The 20590-nt window shown below is 35.7% G+C and overlaps 2 protein-coding genes and 1 pseudogene across 5 annotated transcripts; 1 reads left to right on the top strand and 2 right to left on the bottom strand.

The window, feature by feature from the left end:
- The first annotated feature begins 119 nt into the window (after nt 1-119).
- Nucleotides 120-3683, top strand: LOC149741595 (retinol dehydrogenase 13-like; annotated as a pseudogene). The gene is made up of 6 exons (XR_016387350.1): nt 120-442; nt 812-950; nt 1711-1820; nt 2130-2326; nt 2786-2986; nt 3492-3683. The product of XR_016387350.1 is annotated as a retinol dehydrogenase 13-like (transcript).
- An 813-nt stretch (nt 3684-4496) lies between these two features.
- On the bottom strand, nt 4497-11459 carry LOC149741594 (uncharacterized). Its single transcript, XM_089893823.1, has 7 exons — nt 11285-11459; nt 10569-10685; nt 10046-10216; nt 8366-8530; nt 7598-7733; nt 6758-6888; nt 4497-5312 (listed from the first exon to the last, which is right to left on the bottom strand). The coding sequence occupies exons 1-7, from the start codon at nt 11361-11363 to the stop codon at nt 5197-5199; spliced, it is 915 nt and encodes a 304-aa protein (XP_089749949.1). The 5' UTR covers nt 11364-11459; the 3' UTR covers nt 4497-5196.
- A 2040-nt stretch (nt 11460-13499) lies between these two features.
- LOC149741593 (uncharacterized) lies at nt 13500-20135 on the bottom strand. 3 transcript variants are annotated; one of them, XM_089893816.1, is made up of 8 exons: nt 20025-20135; nt 18358-18437; nt 17254-17509; nt 16745-16824; nt 16217-16436; nt 15694-15820; nt 14922-15058; nt 13500-13869 (listed from the first exon to the last, which is right to left on the bottom strand). In XM_089893816.1, exons 1-8 carry the CDS (start codon nt 20089-20091, stop codon nt 13772-13774), a joined length of 1065 nt encoding a protein of 354 aa, XP_089749942.1. In that variant the 5' UTR covers nt 20092-20135; the 3' UTR covers nt 13500-13771. The 3 variants fall into 3 exon arrangements, with proteins under 3 accessions (XP_089749942.1, XP_089749945.1, XP_089749943.1); XM_089893819.1 differs by lacking the exon at nt 20025-20135 and adding an exon at nt 18699-19260; XM_089893817.1 differs by lacking the exon at nt 20025-20135 and adding an exon at nt 18599-18656.
- Nucleotides 20136-20590: the final 455 nt, after the last annotated feature.

Genomic DNA, 20590 nt, shown 5'->3' with positions numbered 1-20590 from the left:
AGAGAGAAAAAAGTTTCTTTAAAACTGTCAAGTCATCATGTGCGTAAACACTCAAACGAGTACTACAAGTGCTTACCGCATAGTCACATGTATATAAGATATAGTTGAGCGAATAATAACAGCAGTTTGGTGTTTTCAGTTTTTGTGAAGCTGTTAAGTCATTCTGACACGGCTAGATTCACCGCATGTGTTAACTGTATTTAAGGGGTGAAAAAGAACAGCGGTTTAGTGTTTTAGAAGGACTTGCTACTAAGCAATCATGTCGAAAAGTGTCTCTCGTGGCTGGGTCAATTCTGATATTAAAATGACGGGGAAAACCGTCCTAATAACGGGCGCAAATACTGGAATCGGTTTGGAAAGTGCAATCGACTTTGTAAAGCGCGAAGCAAGAGTAATTCTCGGTTGCAGAAACATTGAGAAAGCAGAAGAAGCGAAAAAGCGGGTAAGATAAGAATAAAATATTAATAAGAATAACTTTGTTTGTTGCTTCGATTACGGTAGTGAAAACTTAGAAATATCTTTAACGAAAAGACAAAGATAACAGTTGTTAAAACACGCTTACAGTTAAACCACATTTGCAGATAGTTTTCGGCAAAAAGGTTTCTCTTTTGCATCGTATATAGTATGGTGGGGAAAGACGGGATGTTTTTATTCTGTTTTCCGTGGTATTACACAAAGAAAACTTACAGAAATACATAACCATAGCCACACGACTCGTAAAGAGCGTTGTTATTGTTTAAAACACAATCGGGAAATATGGGACTCGTTGTTAACGACATCCCATCTTACCCCACAGCACTTTACTTTGCAGATAGTTGCAGAAACCGGAGGTAACGAAGATAAAGTTATTTTGAAGCAACTCGATTTGGCATCTTTCGCTTCTGTGCGCGCATTTGCAAAGGATGTATATGAAAACGAAAGCAGAATCGACGTTTTGCTAAATAATGCAGGTAAGGGGGCCGTTTCCATATTATAACATATGTCAACAAATGTGTACGAGGTGACGTTCTATAATCGCCGCGTAAAGTTATTGACATTTATTAGGGTGGGGAGAGATGAGACACCTTTAGCACATAATATCCTAATATTCTGGTTGTGTTTTAAATAGTTAACAACGGTCTGTATGAGTCGTAAGGAAACCGATTTAAAATTCATTAACTGTTTTTTGGTTACTACCGAATGGGATGAGAAAATAGAACAAACAATGTCCCATCTTTCCCCAACCCACTATATTACAATTCTAAGAACTATGTTACCATAAACCATTGCGCAGGTTTCGCAACAAAAAAATCGTTAAATAAAAAATATTTTTTAGTAGTTTTAACGTTTCAGAAAATCGATACAAAATCAGTTTTATATACGACTTGAAAAAGCAATGTATTCTGTATCTTTTATCATGGCGTTTCCAAAGCAATCGTTCAAGCGCCAGCGTCACAATCGCTCAAGCGCCAGCGTTCAAATATGCGGTGACGCTCGCGACTTAAATTATTTAACACTCGTTAGTCGTCAAATAAGGCCACAGATGGTCCATTATTACCCCAACACCCACGGTGCTGCCACACATAGAGCTCGTCAGGTGTTAAAGTCTGTCGAATTTTCTATTTGAAGTGGCATTTCTGATTTTAAATCTAACTTTTTACACAAAATCAATAGAACGGTGTATATTTTCCATAAACGTAACAAGTTTAAAATATATTTATGTGTTGCCAGGTATAATGATGTGCCCAAAAGGCAAAACCGAAGATGGATTTGAGACTCAATATGGTGTTAACCATCTCGGCCACTTTCTGCTTACAAATCTTTTGCTTGATCTTGTTAAGGTTTGTAAAGAAACAAATATATAGTAGGGTGGGAAAAGATGGGACAACGTTTCATTTTATTTCCTCGACCCATTTGGTAGTAAACAAAGAACATTTAAACAATTATAAAACCGTATCCTCATGATTTCCATAAACTGTTGTTAACTGTTTAAAACAAGATCAAGATTTTTGTATATTATTTGCTAAAGGTGTCTCATCCTCCCCCACAGTACTAAATATAGCATGTACGTTTCCGTAAATTGCTTTTAAATGTAAATTGAAGCCGACCTAATTTACACATAACCAAAAAAATACATTCAACCAACTTAGAGAAGCGCCCCAAGTCGCATCGTGAATGTATCTTCAATCGCCCACCGCATGTTCTCGACTAAAATTGACTGGGACGATATGAACTATGACAACAACTATTCTGAAACGGGGGCTTATGGCAGAAGCAAACTAATGAACATACTCTTTACAGGGGAACTAAGCAGAAGACTGAAAGGTAAAACCTAAATGCCTTTACAGTAATACAACAATATCATATTGCTGTCATAGTCAAAACTCCATAGCATAAGATTTGTTGGTCATTACAATTTAAAAGTTGCTCTTTATTGGAAATACGGGGTGTTTATACTCAAATGGGACAATATGTTCGACCGCTTCTGCGATATGATCTACATTCTTCGTTATAGTAGAGTGGAGATGGGGAAAATGGGACATTCTTTGAATCTATTTTCTTGTCTCTTTCGGTAGTAAACAAAGAACAATCAAAGAATAATAAAACCTTATGATCACCACTCCCATAGACCGTTGTTATTTGTTTAAAACACGATCAGGATATTTGGATAATATGTTCTGAAGATGTCCCGTCTTCCCCACCGTTCTATATGTATTCAATTTATTAACCGGCGTGAATAATCATGTTAAATATCTCATAAATATTAACTGCAATAATTCTACCTGATGGTTTCCTTTTACATAAGGAACGTCACTGCCAACTCTCTGCACCCTGGCTCCGTAAACACTGATCTTCAAAGACATGTAACTGGGACCTGGTCTCTAATGGGCTTTTTTATAACGCCTTACATGAAGCTGTTTGGTGTGACAGCTAAACGAGGTGCTCAGACAAACATCTACCTTAGCGTTGCCCCAGAACTGGAAAATGTTACTGGGAAATACTTCACGTATGTTAAGCTCAACTTATTTACTATTTACTTAGTTGTAAGTTTTATTTTACATGGGTGAGGTCCTATTGAATAGGATAGGACCTATGCTGTTGCATGTAGTGAAGCCTGGGATTTAGGCTATACAGTTGGTTTATTATTTCAATACTCTGGATCCTATAGGCCTTGGCGGTAACACACGGACCTTACCAGAAGCGTGTTACTTCTTGAAAGTATAGGCGACAAGGACTTTATGGTAATAGATTGGAGATCTTTCCTTTGATTGCTCAACCAGGGTTAGATGCCCGTCTAGTTTTCAAATATGCTGAATTTCCACTAACGCTTCTTTATATCAACGGTAAAACGTTATTACATAAGCGAATTTACTTATTTCGAGAAAAACAACAACGACCACCAACGCGTGGCTTACTAGGCGCGATTTTATTCAAATTATTGCTCTTCTGTTTAATAACACTATAATCTCTGCATTCATTTTATCAAATAAAAGTCAATTCTTTGATTTTAGTAACTGTGTACAAGCAAATGAAAGCGACCAAGCGAAAAACGACGAAGACGCGAAGAGGTTGTGGGAAGTTAGCCTCAAAGCGACCGGGTTGTCTGAATCATCATAAACAAATGCAATAATAATTATTTTCTGTAACTTAGCGTGTTGCAATATTCTATATGTACAGTCAAATAAATATACACTTTTATTGAGCACGTAAGTGCAAAATACAATTATATGTAGTAGGGCGGGGGAAGATGGGACGCATTTTCATTCTATTTTCTCGTCCAATTTGGTATTAAACAAAAAACATTCAACGAATTATAAATTCGTATCCTTACGACTCCCATGGGCCTTTAGTACTTGTTTAAAACACGATCAGGATATTTCGATATTACGTGCTAAAGTTGTCCAATTTCCTCACCTCCATTATACATGAATATTCAATGAGTACATAGCGCAAACTACAGAAACAAACCTTGACTTTTGGACCTTAAATTTTCCAACCCGCCGCTGGCCAATTACGTTGCATAGTTGAAGAATTAAAACCGCTCAGGCCGCAGGAAAAGGAAAACGCGCTGCTTAACAATAATTAGATTACACAATCTAACCCTTGGCAATTATTAACCCAGTCTCTTGCGCCACGTTTCTCTATACTTACATGTTCTGCAGAATACACTAAATAGACTATATTAGCTTACTTGGTATATTACTGTGGGGTAAGACGGGACACCTTTAGCACATAATATCCAAATATCCTGATCGTACTTTAAACAATTAACAACGGTCCATGAGAGTCGTGAGAATATACCGTTTTATAATTCTTTGAATGTTTCGATTTACTACCAAATGAGACGAGAAAATAGAGTGAAAGGTGTCCCATATTCCCCCACTCTACTATTTATTTGTTGGTACTTACTACAGCTTACGGATTTTACAACTAAAGATCCAAAGTTAAACATTCTGCCGAAAGACACTTTTTAGGTCTATTCGGCAACTAAGACTAGAACTGGGGACTCGAAATCGTTATTGCAATGTTTAGCATTTATTATGCATTAAACAGATACAGCAGCTACAAACATTTATCTAAAGCAGTGATCTTTCGTTCTTCAACAAATATTTTTTGAATCATAAAACTACCAATCAGGTTTTACACTGTAAAAACAGAGTACAGCCGATTTAGTTTGCTAACTTTTCAGTATTCTTTTGCAAAACATTGCATTTCTACAAGCCAGTCTCCGTGTATGAACATTGTTTATCTACGGACTCTGCTACAAGCATTAATACATTAATATAACTATATGTAGCTATACAACTATAAAATAAGCACACGTGTTTTTAATTTTACCTTTTTTCACATATAGTAGGGTGGGAGAAGATGGGACACCTTTATATTCTATTTTCTCGTCGCATTTGGTTGTAAACAAAGAACATTCAAAGAATTATAAATCTGTATTCTCATGACTCCCATAGATCGTTGTTAATGGTTTAAAACACGATCAGGATATTAGGATATTCCGTAGTAAAGGTGTCCCGTCTTTCCCCACCCTACTATATGAAGTTTAACTGAAATAATGCACCAGTATTGAATGCTATACCGATAAAATGTGATCATGACCTTTAATAATATTTCTATACAAACATGATGTGGGACTGAAGTATGTGGGAATATTTATAAGTTTTAATCTAAGTAAATACTGAAGCAGTGTAAGAGTGAAGATGGATCTTAGCAGTTTTGATCGATCGGTATTGGAGTAGAAGGAGTTGATTTCCACAACTCGTAAACTATTGTCCAGCTTTTGTGTTCCTTTTTCCAAGTTTCAACCGTCGGTCCGGAAGAATCTGTTTAAAAACACATTTAAAAGTCATGCTCATACAAGTTGGTTTATTATAAAAAAAATAAATACTATCTGAGCTACTTTTTGTTAAAAAAAAATTTAGTTTGGCCATAACTGTTTTTAAAAATGTGGCAAAAATATCTGCTATAACATACACGGTGTTATTTAACGGTCCAGTTTCATAACGTATTTACATTGCGCTTATTACTTCTCGCGTATTCGAGCAACTACAAATGTTATAACAAGGACGTCCTATTTCATACAAGTGGTTTCCGTACGAGTTATCACGTATATGTAACGTTGTGCTTTGGGTGATTTGATATGAACTGTTACAGTATGGCTAACAATTTAGGCAACCTGTTAGTCACTACTGGGTTTTAGCAACTGCCGTTAATTGTCGCACAAGGACGAATATATACGCCCACAATGGTTCAAGTATAAAACTCATAATATTCCTTGTGTTCAATTGCATTAACTATAATTATGCCACTACGTCGGACATAATAAAGGAAAAATACGTATAGACTGCATAGTGGGTATTATAACTCATGACGTATGGAAAAGTATTTTCAACGATATCGTGTGTGAAAAAGATTTTGGAAGATCTAAATTGTTAGGCTATGGTTCAAACGCAATGTCAGATTAAGGGATAAAACCTTCAATCATATATGTACGTATACGTGACCTTAAAAACATCCGATCGTAAATTAGACTAGACACTGTATTGTATTATTTTCTGTGGGAAGTCTTAATTTAAATTACAAACCAACGCCCATCGAAGGTAAATAACTCGGTTCTGTGAATGTAATTTATGAATGAACTCAATAATCCCCACGTGGTGACGCAACGACAGTCGTTATAACTCGTGTGATCTGTTCAGCATACTCGTGTGCGCTTGCGTGTTACCACGTATGTAACTCTTTGGGTGATTATTTTTTGTAATTTTTTTGTAATGTATGTCTGACAATTTAGACAGCCTAAAATGGGCCGGTTGGTTGGAGCAATTTACATTAAATGCCTTGCCCAAAAGGACGTACACCTCCACAATAGTAGCAGGGTCAAGCCTTGGCACCATAAACTCTGGGTTAAACCAAGCGGGATTAACTTCTGCCACGAGGCAAAACCATAAAAAAACTCGAACCAAAAAACTTCTGTGCGCATGAAGGCGTATAGCATACAGACAGTGTCAAGTAAAAAATAAACAAGTATAGTACTGTGGGGTAAGATAGGACACCTAGCACATAAAATCCAAATATCTTAATCGTTTTTGAAAGATTAACAAGATTTATATGTAAATCGCGAGAATACGCTTTTAAAAGTCTCTAAATGTTCTTCGTTTACTACCAAATGGGACCAGGAAATAGAATGACAAGGTGTCCCATCTACCCCTACTTTGCGTCCCATTTTACCCCACTCTGTGTATATACCATAAGAATAAACGTAACTTACATCTTCCACCCTCACAGTATGGTGTAGAGCATTGGTGAGCATCAGTATACCAATAAACCTGGGATCCATCTTTGCATTTCACATCTAAAGTTGGGCATTCTGGAACGGACACTGGTATGCCGTGTTCTTCGCTGTATATAAATATAAATGGGTTAGTTTACAGCAATGTAGGAATTCCATTGTTGAAAATAATTGATAAACTAGTACTGTGGGGTAGGTTCGACACCTTTAGTACATAATATCCAAACATCCTGTTGGTGTTTTAAGCAATTAACAACGGTTTATGGTTATGGAGTCGTGAGGATGCGGTTTTATCATTCTTTGAATGTTCTGTTTAATACGAAATGGGACAAAAAAACTAAATTGAAAAGGTGCTGGCCATCTTTCCGAACCCAATACTTACCAAGTATTGGTTTGTAAAGCCAAGTATTGGTTTGTAAAACAAACCAAGTATTGGTTTGTAAAGATAGCCAGCACCGTAAGAATTTGTAAAGCGGTCATGTCTTGATGTTAACACCACTGTGGGTGCATGTGACGTTATAAGAAAAATCACTTAACGGCAATTGCTTTAACCCAGTGGTCGCTTATGGATTGTCCAAATTTTCAGCCATACATATAAAATAGACCAAAAAAAACAACAACAAAATAATATAATAAAACTGGTTTAAAGACTGTCGCGCAACAAACTAGACAAAATGAAATGAAGGACAGATATTACAGAAACGGATTATGCCATGTGGAAACAAATGCAATTAACTATAAAAAACGTATTTTAAAAACTATAAGAATCTTATAGATCAACTACATTAGTAATTAATAAAAATCAACGTGGAATTTTACCTCCATTTGTTGAAGCTTGGCAGCCAAACTTTACGTGAGTGGATTCTCCATTTAATGTAATCGCATATCCACAAAGATCGTATCGCCTTTGAGCAGTTTGCTCTTTCTAATGGTGGGCAGCTTATAGCTGGCAAACCTGGTAGAGAATAGTACATTTGTTCTAGAAGTTATTTGACTGTCTTATTGCGAACGACAGGCGTTTTATTTCATATAGGCCTATTACGGACCTTGTTTCAGTTTGGGAATTAGGTATAAATCTGTCATCACTTTTGGGATGTTTAATGTACATTATAGTTTTGTTATGCTGTATATATGTACTTTAAACAAAAACTCAGTCAGTCATTTTAATACAATATCAAGATTCGATTTTGGTATCGTCTAGTTACTTAAAAGCGTCATAGCATATTCCTCCTTTAATCCTAACGTATGGGCCTCCTTAAATCGTAACGTATTCGTTTGAAATTACAAGCATCTAAAATATAGTAGAAGATGGGACAGCAGTAGGGGAAGGTGGGATATTTTCTCTTCCCATTTGGTATAGTGAACCAAGAACATTCAAGTAATTTTAAAACCGTATCCTACCGACTTCCATAGACCGTTGTTAATTGTTTAAAACACGGTTAGGATATTTGGATATTATGTGCTAAAGGTTTCCCACCTTCCTCCACCCTACTATAACATAATAATACTTAATACGATAACGTACGCTGTATTTATTATCTAACGACCAACACTGTTTCGAAAATACATGTAACTGCTTATACAAACCTGGACAGTTATCCGCTGTCACGCAAGTTTCACCATCGAGGTACATTCCTTGTGGACAAGTGCATTTCTGTCGACAGACAGAAGGACATGGGATGTTACGGCCAACGTCAGCGCATGTACGATCACAACCAGCACACGTAGAATACACTTGGTTGGCCGGGCATCCTAAAAAACACGATTACGTTGGTTATTTCACCCCATATAGTTCTGACGCAAGCATATGTCAAAAGCGTAAAAAATACAACGAATTGACATTTCGTTTAATTGAGTTTTATTGGCCCTTACATTATAAATACATAAGGAACCTGGCGTTTTTTAAGCTTCTTCCTACAGCGTGATATAAAAGACTGACGCACGGGATTACAGTTGTTCCAATTGCCTTCATTATGACGTCCGCAAACAGTGGTAATTTACAGAATATATATATGGTAAAATATATAGAATTTTCTACCAGAAGCCACAATTTAAATTAAATCACAATACCCCAATGCGAAAACAAACCTTAACACGTCATAATGGTATAAATAACGAACGTGTTTTAAGTACAACTCAGACTTGAGCCCTGGAAAACAACCGCGGATTCACAGATAATAAATATAATAGTTACGTATAGACACCTTACACGAATTATCGTCTGCTGTATTGCGTGATCATGAAATTCAATATTGTCCTTTGTGGCCCAACCCCTAACTCTAACATATTATAGTGTTGTAGCGTAGGGTAAAATGAGACAGCTTCAGCACATATAATATTTAAACATCCTGATCGTGTTTTATATACTTAACATCGGTATATGGGAGTCGTAGGGATAAGGTTTCATAATTCTGGGAGTCGTAGGGATAAGGTTTCATAAAAACAAAGAGAGAATCGAATCGTCAGCAAAACTACAGTCGTTAAAACCCCTAAAGACAGCATGCGGCACATCAAACACTTGTTTTTTCTCTGTTAAATGCGGGGACTTTTCCGAAAGGAAGCTGATAATATAATTAAGAGACGGTAACTTGTCTGTTAACTCCACTCTATTATGTATAAGAGAAGAGAGACCAGAAAAACTGAAAAAACGTTTGAAGAAATGTTTAAAAATTCCGAGGACAATAGGCATAAAACGTCACGAAACTAAAATGCTGCGAAAGCATGTAGCATATAAACTTTTTAAGCATCTAGAAGTATGAGTGTATATTTTGCACCGTGGTTCTAGTAGGCTGGGGTGATATAGTGGGGTGGGGAAGACATATAGAGTAGGGTGGGGAAAGATGGGACACCTTTTAACTCCATTTTTCTTATCTCATTTAGTAGTGGACAAAGAACATTTAAAGAATTATAAAGCTATTTTCCCACGACTTCCATAGACCATCGTAAATTTTTTAAAACACGATTAGGATATTTGGATATTAAGTGCAAAAGATGTCCCATCTTCCCCCACACTACTATAATATCCAAGTATCCTGATCGTGTTTTAAACAACTAACAACGGTCTATCGGAGTCATGAGCACACGGTTTTATAATTTGAATGTTCTTTGTTCACTACCAAATTGGACAAGATATTAGAAGAAAAAAGTGTCCCATCTTCTCCCACTTTACTATACTAATACTATAATACCGTCAATATTCATCGTACCCCACAGTACTAACCATAATCTTATATTTTGTTTAACAAATACAAGTACCAGCTCTCTTACTTGGCTTTGGAAGATTGCAAAGATATTCGTCACAACATTTAGAAGAATTGCAAGCCTGGAAGGTGGCGTTAAACTTTATCCCAAGTATGTAAGTCTCTGCTGCGCCCGGGCACTGCGAGCATTGGTTTTCTGGTCGGCAAGTCGTCAGTACGCCACTGATATTACGTCCACCTAGAAAACAAATTGGGCGTCGCCGTTAGCTTTAATGTTATATGGACCATTTAGCGTGTGAGTTTTTTTGAGTTTGTGTGCTAACGCAAAAAAGTCACTTAGTGGGTCAGCTTTTAATGAATGTGTTTAATAACAAGAGTCGGTATGTACAGAGAACTACAATGCAGAACAGCTAGCGTGTGTTAATCAATCATGTCGGGTCGACATGTTACGAAAAAAATTAGAAACTTTTTTGTAGCAAAGAATTCTCTCAAAATGACTTGTAAAATAAAATTTATAAAACTATGTAAACGGTAATAGGACTTGAAATATTATGTTTTAAATCCATCCTCATACATTGCCATTGTCTTACCAATATTAGCAGTACTATACAGTGTACCACACACTGAGCCTGGATCGCAAGTTACGACTGAAAGCCCAAACGAGGGTCCTCGATTAAAGTTGGCGAATCCTTCATAACAGACTTGGCCTGAAAGAAAAACAAAGAAATTAAAAACACAGTATGGAATGAAGTGCCGTATTGTTTAATTAGGTAGTGAAATTTTAAAGAGTAAAATAATTTATCATTTTATGAAGCGTATATTGCCTTGGGTGTAAAAGTACTTCAGAATAACTAAGGATTTGTAAGATTTAGTATGTGAGGGAATAGGACAGCTTTTCATTTTGTTTTCTCGTCCCATTTGGTAGTAAACAAACAACATTCACGAAAATATAAAACCGTATCCTCACGACTCCCGTAGACCGTTGCTAATTGTTTAAAACACGATCAGAATATTTGTATATTATGTGCTAAAGGTGTTCTATCTTTTCCCACACTGCTATATCAAAATTTAAGGAGGTTTTACATTAAAAAAATTAATGCAAATCTAAAGCTTATAAAACTGGTAACAATAATGTAAATTCGAAGACAAACGCGGCAACTTTAACCGTTACTATTTAAAATGTGTAAACATCACAACTTTGTATAGGAAAAAACAATAAAATTTCTACTTTCAAATTTACAAAAATTTTGAAGATCATTTTCCGCCAGAAAAAATCTAAAAATTCTTCGGACGTTTATGTTCTTACCGCTCCCGGATTGTCCATTAGTCATCATCACCATTAAGGAGATAAGCAGGAAATTCCCAAGCACAAGTGCCCCACTCATTTTCTTTTGGTTTCCTTTTTATAATTCCGCTACTAAATGCACCAACAAAATTTCTAAAACTTAAACAAAAGAATTTTAAATATAAAAAATCTAGGCACAGCGTTTCAAAAAAATACATAAACTAGTATTTATGTGTTCGTACACCGATTGTTTTAGCCTTTAAAAAAACAAAAAAAAGATTCATTTTCGTGTAATTAAAAACACTGTTAACTTATTTTTTCCGTTATGCCAAAACGATAAACCTGTAACAATTGTTGTTTTGTCACTATTTCGCGTGTTTTCAGTTAAAATCTTTATAAATCTTCGCTACCGTAATCAAAGAGACAGATAAAGTTAATATTAAATTTTACCTAGTTAAAACTAATCACAAAATACGGTTTTATATTTTTGCAATACTTCCTAAAACTGCCTTTCAAACTATAAAACAAAAAGGTATCGGACTGCTTTAAAGCTCGGTTGAGGTACGTTACGCCCAAACGCATCAAGCATATGATATGCTGGGCACCACCAACGTAACGCTTAACTGGTCTTGAAACCTCTAATCGGTCAAGCGACATCCTATGACTGGTGGACCATCTCTAAAACTGAGTACAGGTACATATAGCAAGTCAATATGAGGCTTTTTTTCTCTTTGGAAATAACCAGTTTAGTCTTTTTTTCTTTATGCTGTTTCTTTACGAAACAATGGAACTGTGAACTATATGCGCAGAAGTCAGTATGAGGCTTTTTTCTCTTTGGAAACAACCGTTTTTTTACCAAAACAACGGAACTATGAACTATATGCGCAGGTATTATAAGCTAACGCCGCTAACCTACGAAACAACTGAACTGTAAACTCTATATGTAGATCTTAAACCTTTATGTGGCAGTTTAAAACTGGTTACGCAATTCAACCTAACACAAAGGAGACAATAGGAACAGTAGGTAACTTGAGTATATTGCCGAAACCGGGGTGTTTATGGGTATTTAACTGCCGATGTATCAAAGCGTTTAAATATTGAACTATAGTGCTATGGTGTAAGACGGACATTGTTGACACATAATGTCCTTTTTTTCTCAGTCGTGTTCAAAACACAGGTAGCCTATACGTTGTATAATTCTGTAAGTATTTTTGTGTACATCCTAATTAGACAATAAAAAAAAAAACTTGGATATCTAATACTGACATATATCATAGCAGAATATTTCTCCAGAAATGTTACGTCTTGTACATGAAGTACGCATATCACATGTACGTTCCATTGTAAAAATAACTCAAATTATGGGTAAGATCGACGTTGGGTAAGACCAGGGTAAGACTACAAATTACGGGGAATAGTACACTGTTAAAAAAAACTTTTTCTGACTTTTCCTTTAACTTTTAGAAATCCAAAACAGTGTAATACAGCTCCAGTTTTCATACACAAAGCATAAACAATGAATTTCATGACAAAAAATGTCCTAAGTTATTTTAAAGGGGTTTTCGGCTGCTTTAGTTACGCCAAATGTGGGGTAGTTTTACCTTTACGGTTCGCTGGTTTTTGTGGCTCGCTGTAGCTGCTAGTTATAAGTTCGTGACGTAAGGGGGAAATGGCGTTGGCATGGCAACGGATCAACTTGTTTAGAAAACCTATTATTATTGCGCAATATCACCCATGATTAACTATATGACGAGAATGAGTTTCGTGGCGATGAGAAATTATGTTATTATGACCTTAAAGACAGTAGGCTACATTAGCAAAGTTTTTGGTTCCTAAACCCTTGTCAAAGTTTTTCTCGTATATACGTGAAATTTGAATATAGGGCAATATAAAGATACCGTTTTTTACATAATGTAGTAGACCACCTTTAGCACATAATATCCAAGTATCCTGATCGTGTTTTAAACAATTAACAACGGTATATGGAAAGCGTGAGGATACGGTTTTAAAATTCTTTGTTCTTAGTTTATACCAAATGGATCTAGAAAATAAAACAAAAATGTGCCCTATCTTTCCCCACCCTACTATATCGTTTGATTACTACCAAATGGGCCGATTTTATAAAGAATGAATTGTTGACCATCTAATCACGACCTATGCTACGATTCTTTAAGCGAATGCTCCAAATTTCTAACAGTCCTAATAGAAATAAGTACCTACATAAAAACAACATAAATTCCCATCACTTTGATTTTACTACAAAAATAATAGATCGACTTTATAGAAATAGGGAAATTCTGGGTGTACTGAAAAAATTGAACAGTAAAAAGTACAAAAAGTGGAATTTAATGTGAATTTGCCTAAAGTTAATATTGCTAAATTGGCAAATCTAAGTTTTATGTTAAATTAAACTAAAAAGTAGAAAAAAAATAAATGAGAGTTTTAAAATATAAGGTTAATATTGTTAAATTGTGAAGTTAGGGATATAGGAAGACATGCATAATCTGATTATTGAGCATTGCATTGCGCAGCGGTCCAGGAAGCGTAAATCTTCCTCCAGTTTGCAAAGTGGGTTCTCCAGGTTTGAGCATCGGGCCCGGATAAGTCTGTGAAATATACAATACTGTAGGGTAAGATGGGACACCTTTAGCACAGCATGATATCTAAATATTCAGATCGATTTTTTAACAATTAACAACGGTCTATAGAATTCGTTAAGATATGGTTTCGTATTTTTTTAATGAATTTTTTTGTTTAATACTAAATGGGACGGGAAAATATATAATGAAAAGGTGTCCTATCTTCTCCCACCCTGCAATGTTTTAAATGAATGATTGAATCAATTACCGGTACTTGTTTATCTTGACGTAGGGGCATTGAGGGTATTTATAACACTAGTGATTTGATACATACACCTGGTGCCCGCCTACGTATATGCGGCTTTATGTCTCTTAACCAATGTGAGCCAGCATGGCGCCAGACATTTTCAACTTTGTGTAGTTCGGATTTACATGTGTACTCGCTGGTATTTTTAACTATGAGCCCAATGATGTGGAAACCCGTATAGATTTAAAATGTGTCAGGCAAATTTAGAAGCATTACATATACGAACATTCCATATATGTATATACATACTCGTATATTAATTACTGACCATGGTCTAAACTCATATATAATATTACACTTTGTATTGTCACGATTTAAGCGAACTTTAAAATTGCGTTTTGCATATAAAATAAAAAACAGCGTGAGAAATTATGTCAAAGCTTAAATATTCTTATACTTTTTAAAGCTTAAAACAGCGCCGTTTGCATTTTTTGTGAGTATGTACTTTATATATATATAGTAGGGTGGGGGAAGATGGGACAGCTTTAACACATAATTTCCAAATAGCCTGATCGTGTTTTAAAGAATTAACAACTGTCTGTGGAAGTCGTAAGGATACGGTTTCATAATTCTTTGAATGTTCTTTGTTTAATACCAAATGGAAAGAGAAAACAAAACGAAAAGGTGTCCCATCTTCCCCCACCTTACTATATATATTTTTTCTATTAGTATTTTCTACTCTTGTTTACTATAACAAATAAAATGAGGAAAAAGAAAAACATGAACCGTATTATACCCAAACCTAATATACAAATAAAATATAGGAGCTTACATAAACCATCCTCGCAGTAAGCAACCAGACAGTTGTTCATATCTTTGAATTGCCTCAGCTGCTGTGGGTTCTTACACTGTATGTTCAAGTCAGGGCAGACTAGGGAGGGTGAATTGATTTGGACGCCGTTCTGAGCCCTGGATATTAAAACGCGATAATACGAATTAATAATGACCAGATTTGGTAAAAAAACTTAATGATTTATTAATAGTTTAATTGTTCTATGTGCATTGTTAGTAGAGTATATGCCTATACAATTGACGTATATGGGCCTATATAGCTTGAAAGTTTCTCTTGTACTGACCCGTGTGTGACTTTATTTGTTTGTAGTGGGGGGAACCAGATAGTACAGCTTGGGGAAAGAAGGGACGTGGGGAAAGATGGTACATGGGGCAAGATGGTGCACGGGGCAAGACGGCACATGGAGCAAAAATGGAACACGGGCAAGACAGTACATGGAGCCACATTATGCACAAACAAGATGAACCACATTTTTAAAAAGTAGATAAAGTAGGGAAGGAGAAGATAGAACACCTTTTTATTCTATTTTCTTGTCCGATTTGATAGTTCAAAAAGATTATTAAAAAAATACAAAACCCTATCTTTACGACTCACATATAAACCGTTGTTAATTGTTTAAAATACTATCAGGATATTTGGAAATTATGTGCTAAAGGTGTCCCGTCTCCTTCCACCCTGCTATATATATAAATATTTTAAAGGGCAAAAATCGTTCAATAAAGGCACAGAGAGAAATATTTAAACAAGTTACCCCCATTCCTGAAACTTCTTGAGCCAAACATTCACGCCGACTCTCCATTTAATAAACTCACAAATAAAGCTTGACCTTAAACTACAACCTGATGCGTCGTTAACTTCTGGACAGAGGATGACCGGAACTGTAATAAAAGCATATCATTTTATTCTATTTATTTTCGAACAGCGAAATAGTTTTCTTTCATGCACCTCGTGCCTGCTTAAAGGACACATGTACCTACACAGTAGCAGCGACGAGCGTCGAACCCGTATACAGTGGCCTTGTGTGACATGGAATATATGTGTATGTACAGTACTGTGGGGTAAGACGGCTTCATTAGCACACAACTTTTCATATTTCCTAATCGTGTTTTTAACAATTACCACGCTCTTTTATAGTCGTGATGATATACGGTTCATATTTTGTAAATATTTTTTGTTTACTACCAAATGTAACGGTAAAAGAGAGTGCGTTGTAGACCTATCTCAGTCCCGATCTACTATTTCTGCTTTAAAATGTACAATGAATATATTTCTACCGTTTGGATTTGCAGTGGGCATAACTGTTGGCGGTGGTGACGTCACAGGGCCCTGTGTCGACGTCATAGGGTCCATTGTTGTTGTAGTTTCTGTTGTTGTTGGTGGTGGAATCGAACCATTACAGCCAGGAACGTTACGTGGCCAGTCACATACTAGATGAACTGGATTAAATACAGTTCCTATACCGCATGGTCTTGTTAGAAGTCGTCCGTTATCACACTAATAATTGAAACACATGTTATAGTAGGGTGGGGTACGGTAGGACACCTTTTGCACCTAATATCCAAAAATCCTAATCGTGTTTTAAACAATTAACAACGGTAAATGAAAGTCGCAAGTATGGGTTTTAAGATTCCTTAAATGTTTTTTTGTTTACTACCAAGTGGGACGAGAACATATAACGAAAAGCTGTCCCAACTTTCCCTACTCAACTATACATGTTGTCGCACTAGTGGGTAAAGTATATAAATAGCTACATATACTGCAGTTTTAGAAAACATTATTACAACTGATTTAAAGTTACTTACTTGGTAATAGTTGTGACAGTCGCCAGGTTTTGGAAACGGAATGGAACTGATTGGGTTGCCAGCGGCATTGCGGCAGGAGTCTGAACATTTAGCTTGTTTAGTTGGCAGGGCACAACGTGCAGTATAAATAATAGCTAATACTATATTGGGGTGGATAAAGACGGAACACCTTTAGCTCATAATATCCCAAAATTCTGATTGTGTTTTAAACAATTAACAGCGAGATATATAGGAGTCGCGAGGGTACGGTTTTATAATTCTTTGACTATTATTTTTTTACTACAAAATGGGACAAGAAAATATAATGAAAAAGTGTCCCATCTTCCCCACCCTACTATATAATATTCCAACCGTTTAACCAGCTTTAAACAGTAACAGTATACAGACGAATGCAAGCAGCCTGGGTGTTAGCTTGCCCAAATCTTTGTTTTTCAAAAGGGACTTCACGCATATTGAATAGAAAAGAAATAGAAAAGAAATCGTAAAAGTAAAATAACAAAATAAAGTACCAGGTGAATTTGTGGTAGTTGGCGCTGTAATTGTAGTCGTTGGTGCATTTGTAACTGGTACAGATGTGGTGGTACTCGCACCAGTACTTGTAGTCGTTGATACAACACCTGTTGTAGTTGCTCCAGTTGTTGTTTGGCGTACTGGGTTCGAACCATCGCAGCCAACAACATTACGTGGCCAGTCACACACTAGATGAACTGGATTAAATACAGTTCCTACACCGCATGGTCTTGTTAGAAGTCGTCCGTTATCACACTAATAATTAAACGATATATATACGTTATCACACTAACAATTAAAAAAACGATATATATACGTTATCACACTAACAATTAAAAAAACGATATATATACGTTATCACACTAACAATTAAAAAAACGATATATATACGTTATCACACTAACAATTAAAAAAACGATATATATACGTTATCACACTAACAATTAAAAAAACGATATATATACGTTATCACACTAACAATTAAAAAAACGATATATATACGTTATCACACTAACAATTAAAAAAACGATATATATACGTTATCACACTAATAATTAAAAAAACGATATATATACGTTATCACACTAATAATTTTAAAAACGATATATATACGTTATCACACTAATAATTAAAAAACGATATGTGTACGTTATCACACTAATAATTAAAAAAAAAACGATATATATACGTTATCACATTAATGAAGCAAAAGTAGTCAATATAGCCGACGCCGTGGCAACGTGGTTAGCAATAGGACTTTAACCAAGACATTAGACAAACAATTGCCCACATTTAAAAAATTAAAAATTATTCTATAAATGTATTGTATAGGCAATTGTGCCATGACAGTAAGGTGGGGGTATCGGGCTTCTTTAGCACATAATATTCAAATATCCTGAACGTGTTTTAAACACTTAACAACGGTGCATGAGATTCGTGAGAATATGGTTTTATATTTAATGAATGTTTCTTGTTTACTACCAAATGGGACGAGAAAATATAATGAAAAGGTGTCCCACCTTCCCCTACTCTATTATAAATAAATTATCTAAATTTAATATTTTTTTAATGTTCTATAAATAATTAAATATATTATATCTTACTTGATAAAAGTTCGCGCAGTCGCCGGGCTTTTCAAACGGAATTGTGCTGATTCCATTACCCGCGCTATCCATGCATCGACCTGAAAGAGAACAGTTTTTCAAACGTGTATATAGTTTTAGCATATAAAGAACACAACTAAACAGGAATATTATTTGGGAAAGGTAACAATGTAAGATAATCCTTCTTTTTTGTACCATTTGGTAGAAAACAAATAATATTTACAGAACTATATAATTGTACCCTTATACGACGCTGAAAGAACGTTGTTGATTGTTAAAAACATGATTAGGAAATACGGTATAGTCTGCGGAATACTATGTTCTGACGATATCTACCTTACCCTGCAGCGCTATAAATACGTTCATATAACATATGGTAGGGTGGGGGAAGATGGGACTCCTTTAGCACATAATATCCAACTATCCTGATCGTGTCTTAAACAATTACCAATGGTATATTGGAGTCTTGAGGTTACGGTTTTACATTTTTTCGAATGTTCTTTCTTTACTACCAAATACAAATAGGACGAGAAAATAGAACGAAAATGTGTCTCATCTTCCCCTACTCAACTATAATTGTTATTTATCTCTTCGACTATGACATCAAATGTCAAACTTATTTGAAACAGTGAAGCAATGCGATTTTACAGCAAAAACAACTCGTTTATGCATTACACTGGCTATAACGGATATGATATTTACTGAGCACTGTACTGCTGTTAACGTTTACAAAACCTAACTTTTTGCGCACTCTTTTTGATACGCATCGGGTATGCTTTCTAATTCTGCACTGAACTATACAAAACATATCATTTCCTAAACGTTTAAATTTCTATGAAAACGCTATGTGCGTAGTCTTTTTAAAATCTATTCAAGTTGTTGCTGCTACTTAGTCAGGTCCTGCAAGAGCGCCTTGGTTTACACAGATTGCTACTTAATTATCTGAATACCCGTCCCTTCTTGCGTAAAACGCCGTTGATTATTGCTAGAAGCACCTCGGGAAAAAGGCGCGCTACATTTCGCAATACTCGGAGAGAAATTTTCGACGTTACGTGATATAGGACCAGGATAGCTCTTTAGCTCGTGTATTACGAAGTCATTTTTTGTTGTTGCGGCAGTTGTATTATAATAAGTTTAAAACAGCTCTGTTGGCGATTATTAAAGACCTGTCGCTTCTATTATTTCCTTTTTATGCCTGGTCAATACTCTAAACTGCAAACTCTGGCGACCTTCTGGCTAAACATCGGTCCTTTAAGGTGGCAAACAAACTATTGCCAGAAGTTGGGATACCGTTAGCACCTAAACCCCATATTTCCTGACCGTGTTTTTAACAATAAGAACGCTCTTATTTGGAGTCGTGGGGCTACGGTAATAAAGTTCTGGTACTAGTCTTTGCTATTTGCCAAATTGGGCAAAAATTAGAATAAAAACAGGTCTCATCGTACTTTTTACTATTATACAGCAGAATGGGGAAAGATAGGACACCTTTAGCACATAATATCCAAACACGCTGATCGTTTTTAAAAACAATTAAACGGTCTATAAAAGTCGTAAGGATACGGTTTTATAATTCTTTGAATGTTCTTTGTTTACTCCCAAATGGAGCTAGAAAATAGAATGAAAAGGCGTCCCATTTTCCCCCACCTTACTATACATTAAATACTTACTGTCTTGGGCCGTCACTTGAACAACAGCAATTGCCAAAACACAAATAGGGAAAATTGACATCAACATTTTGTTCCTAATTAACCTACACCTTTAGGGAAAATTAAATATTAAACTTTGTTTTTAAATTACATCTGATTAAAAACCTAAAAGTATAGCAGAACGTATGTTATATACATGTGTACAGAGCAGAACGTTAAACTTGTGAGTTTTCAGATTAATAGAGACAGACTGACAACTTTTGCCCTTTTAAGCCCTCAGTTACGTTGCGCGGCGTTTCTCTTTCCCGATAAATCTATTTAAATCAAAATTTCTTCTCATGGTACAAACAACAGCAGTGTACCGCATCCCCAAACTAGGTATTTGTCTCGCCCATTTAATGTTTGGTCAGCAGCGAGCTCTGACGCCTTGAAAAAGTTTAGAATATCACGCTATAGGTACCAGTGTTCTCTCATGGATAAATTGTTTTGTCAGCAAAGGTCTATAGAACCCCTGCCCTATTATACCCACAGAGATCTTTTGTGTGTGGCAGGCATAAAGGTCAGCTTCCGCAAAGTTGTCGATTATA

This window comes from Ciona robusta, chromosome 1 (genome assembly GCF_009617815.1).
Source record: "Ciona robusta chromosome 1, ASM961781v2".
In the NCBI taxonomy this organism is placed as follows: domain Eukaryota; kingdom Metazoa; phylum Chordata; class Ascidiacea; order Phlebobranchia; family Cionidae; genus Ciona; species Ciona robusta.
The sequence above is the reverse complement of the archived record's forward strand: the minus strand, read 5'-3'. Positions and strand labels throughout refer to the sequence as shown.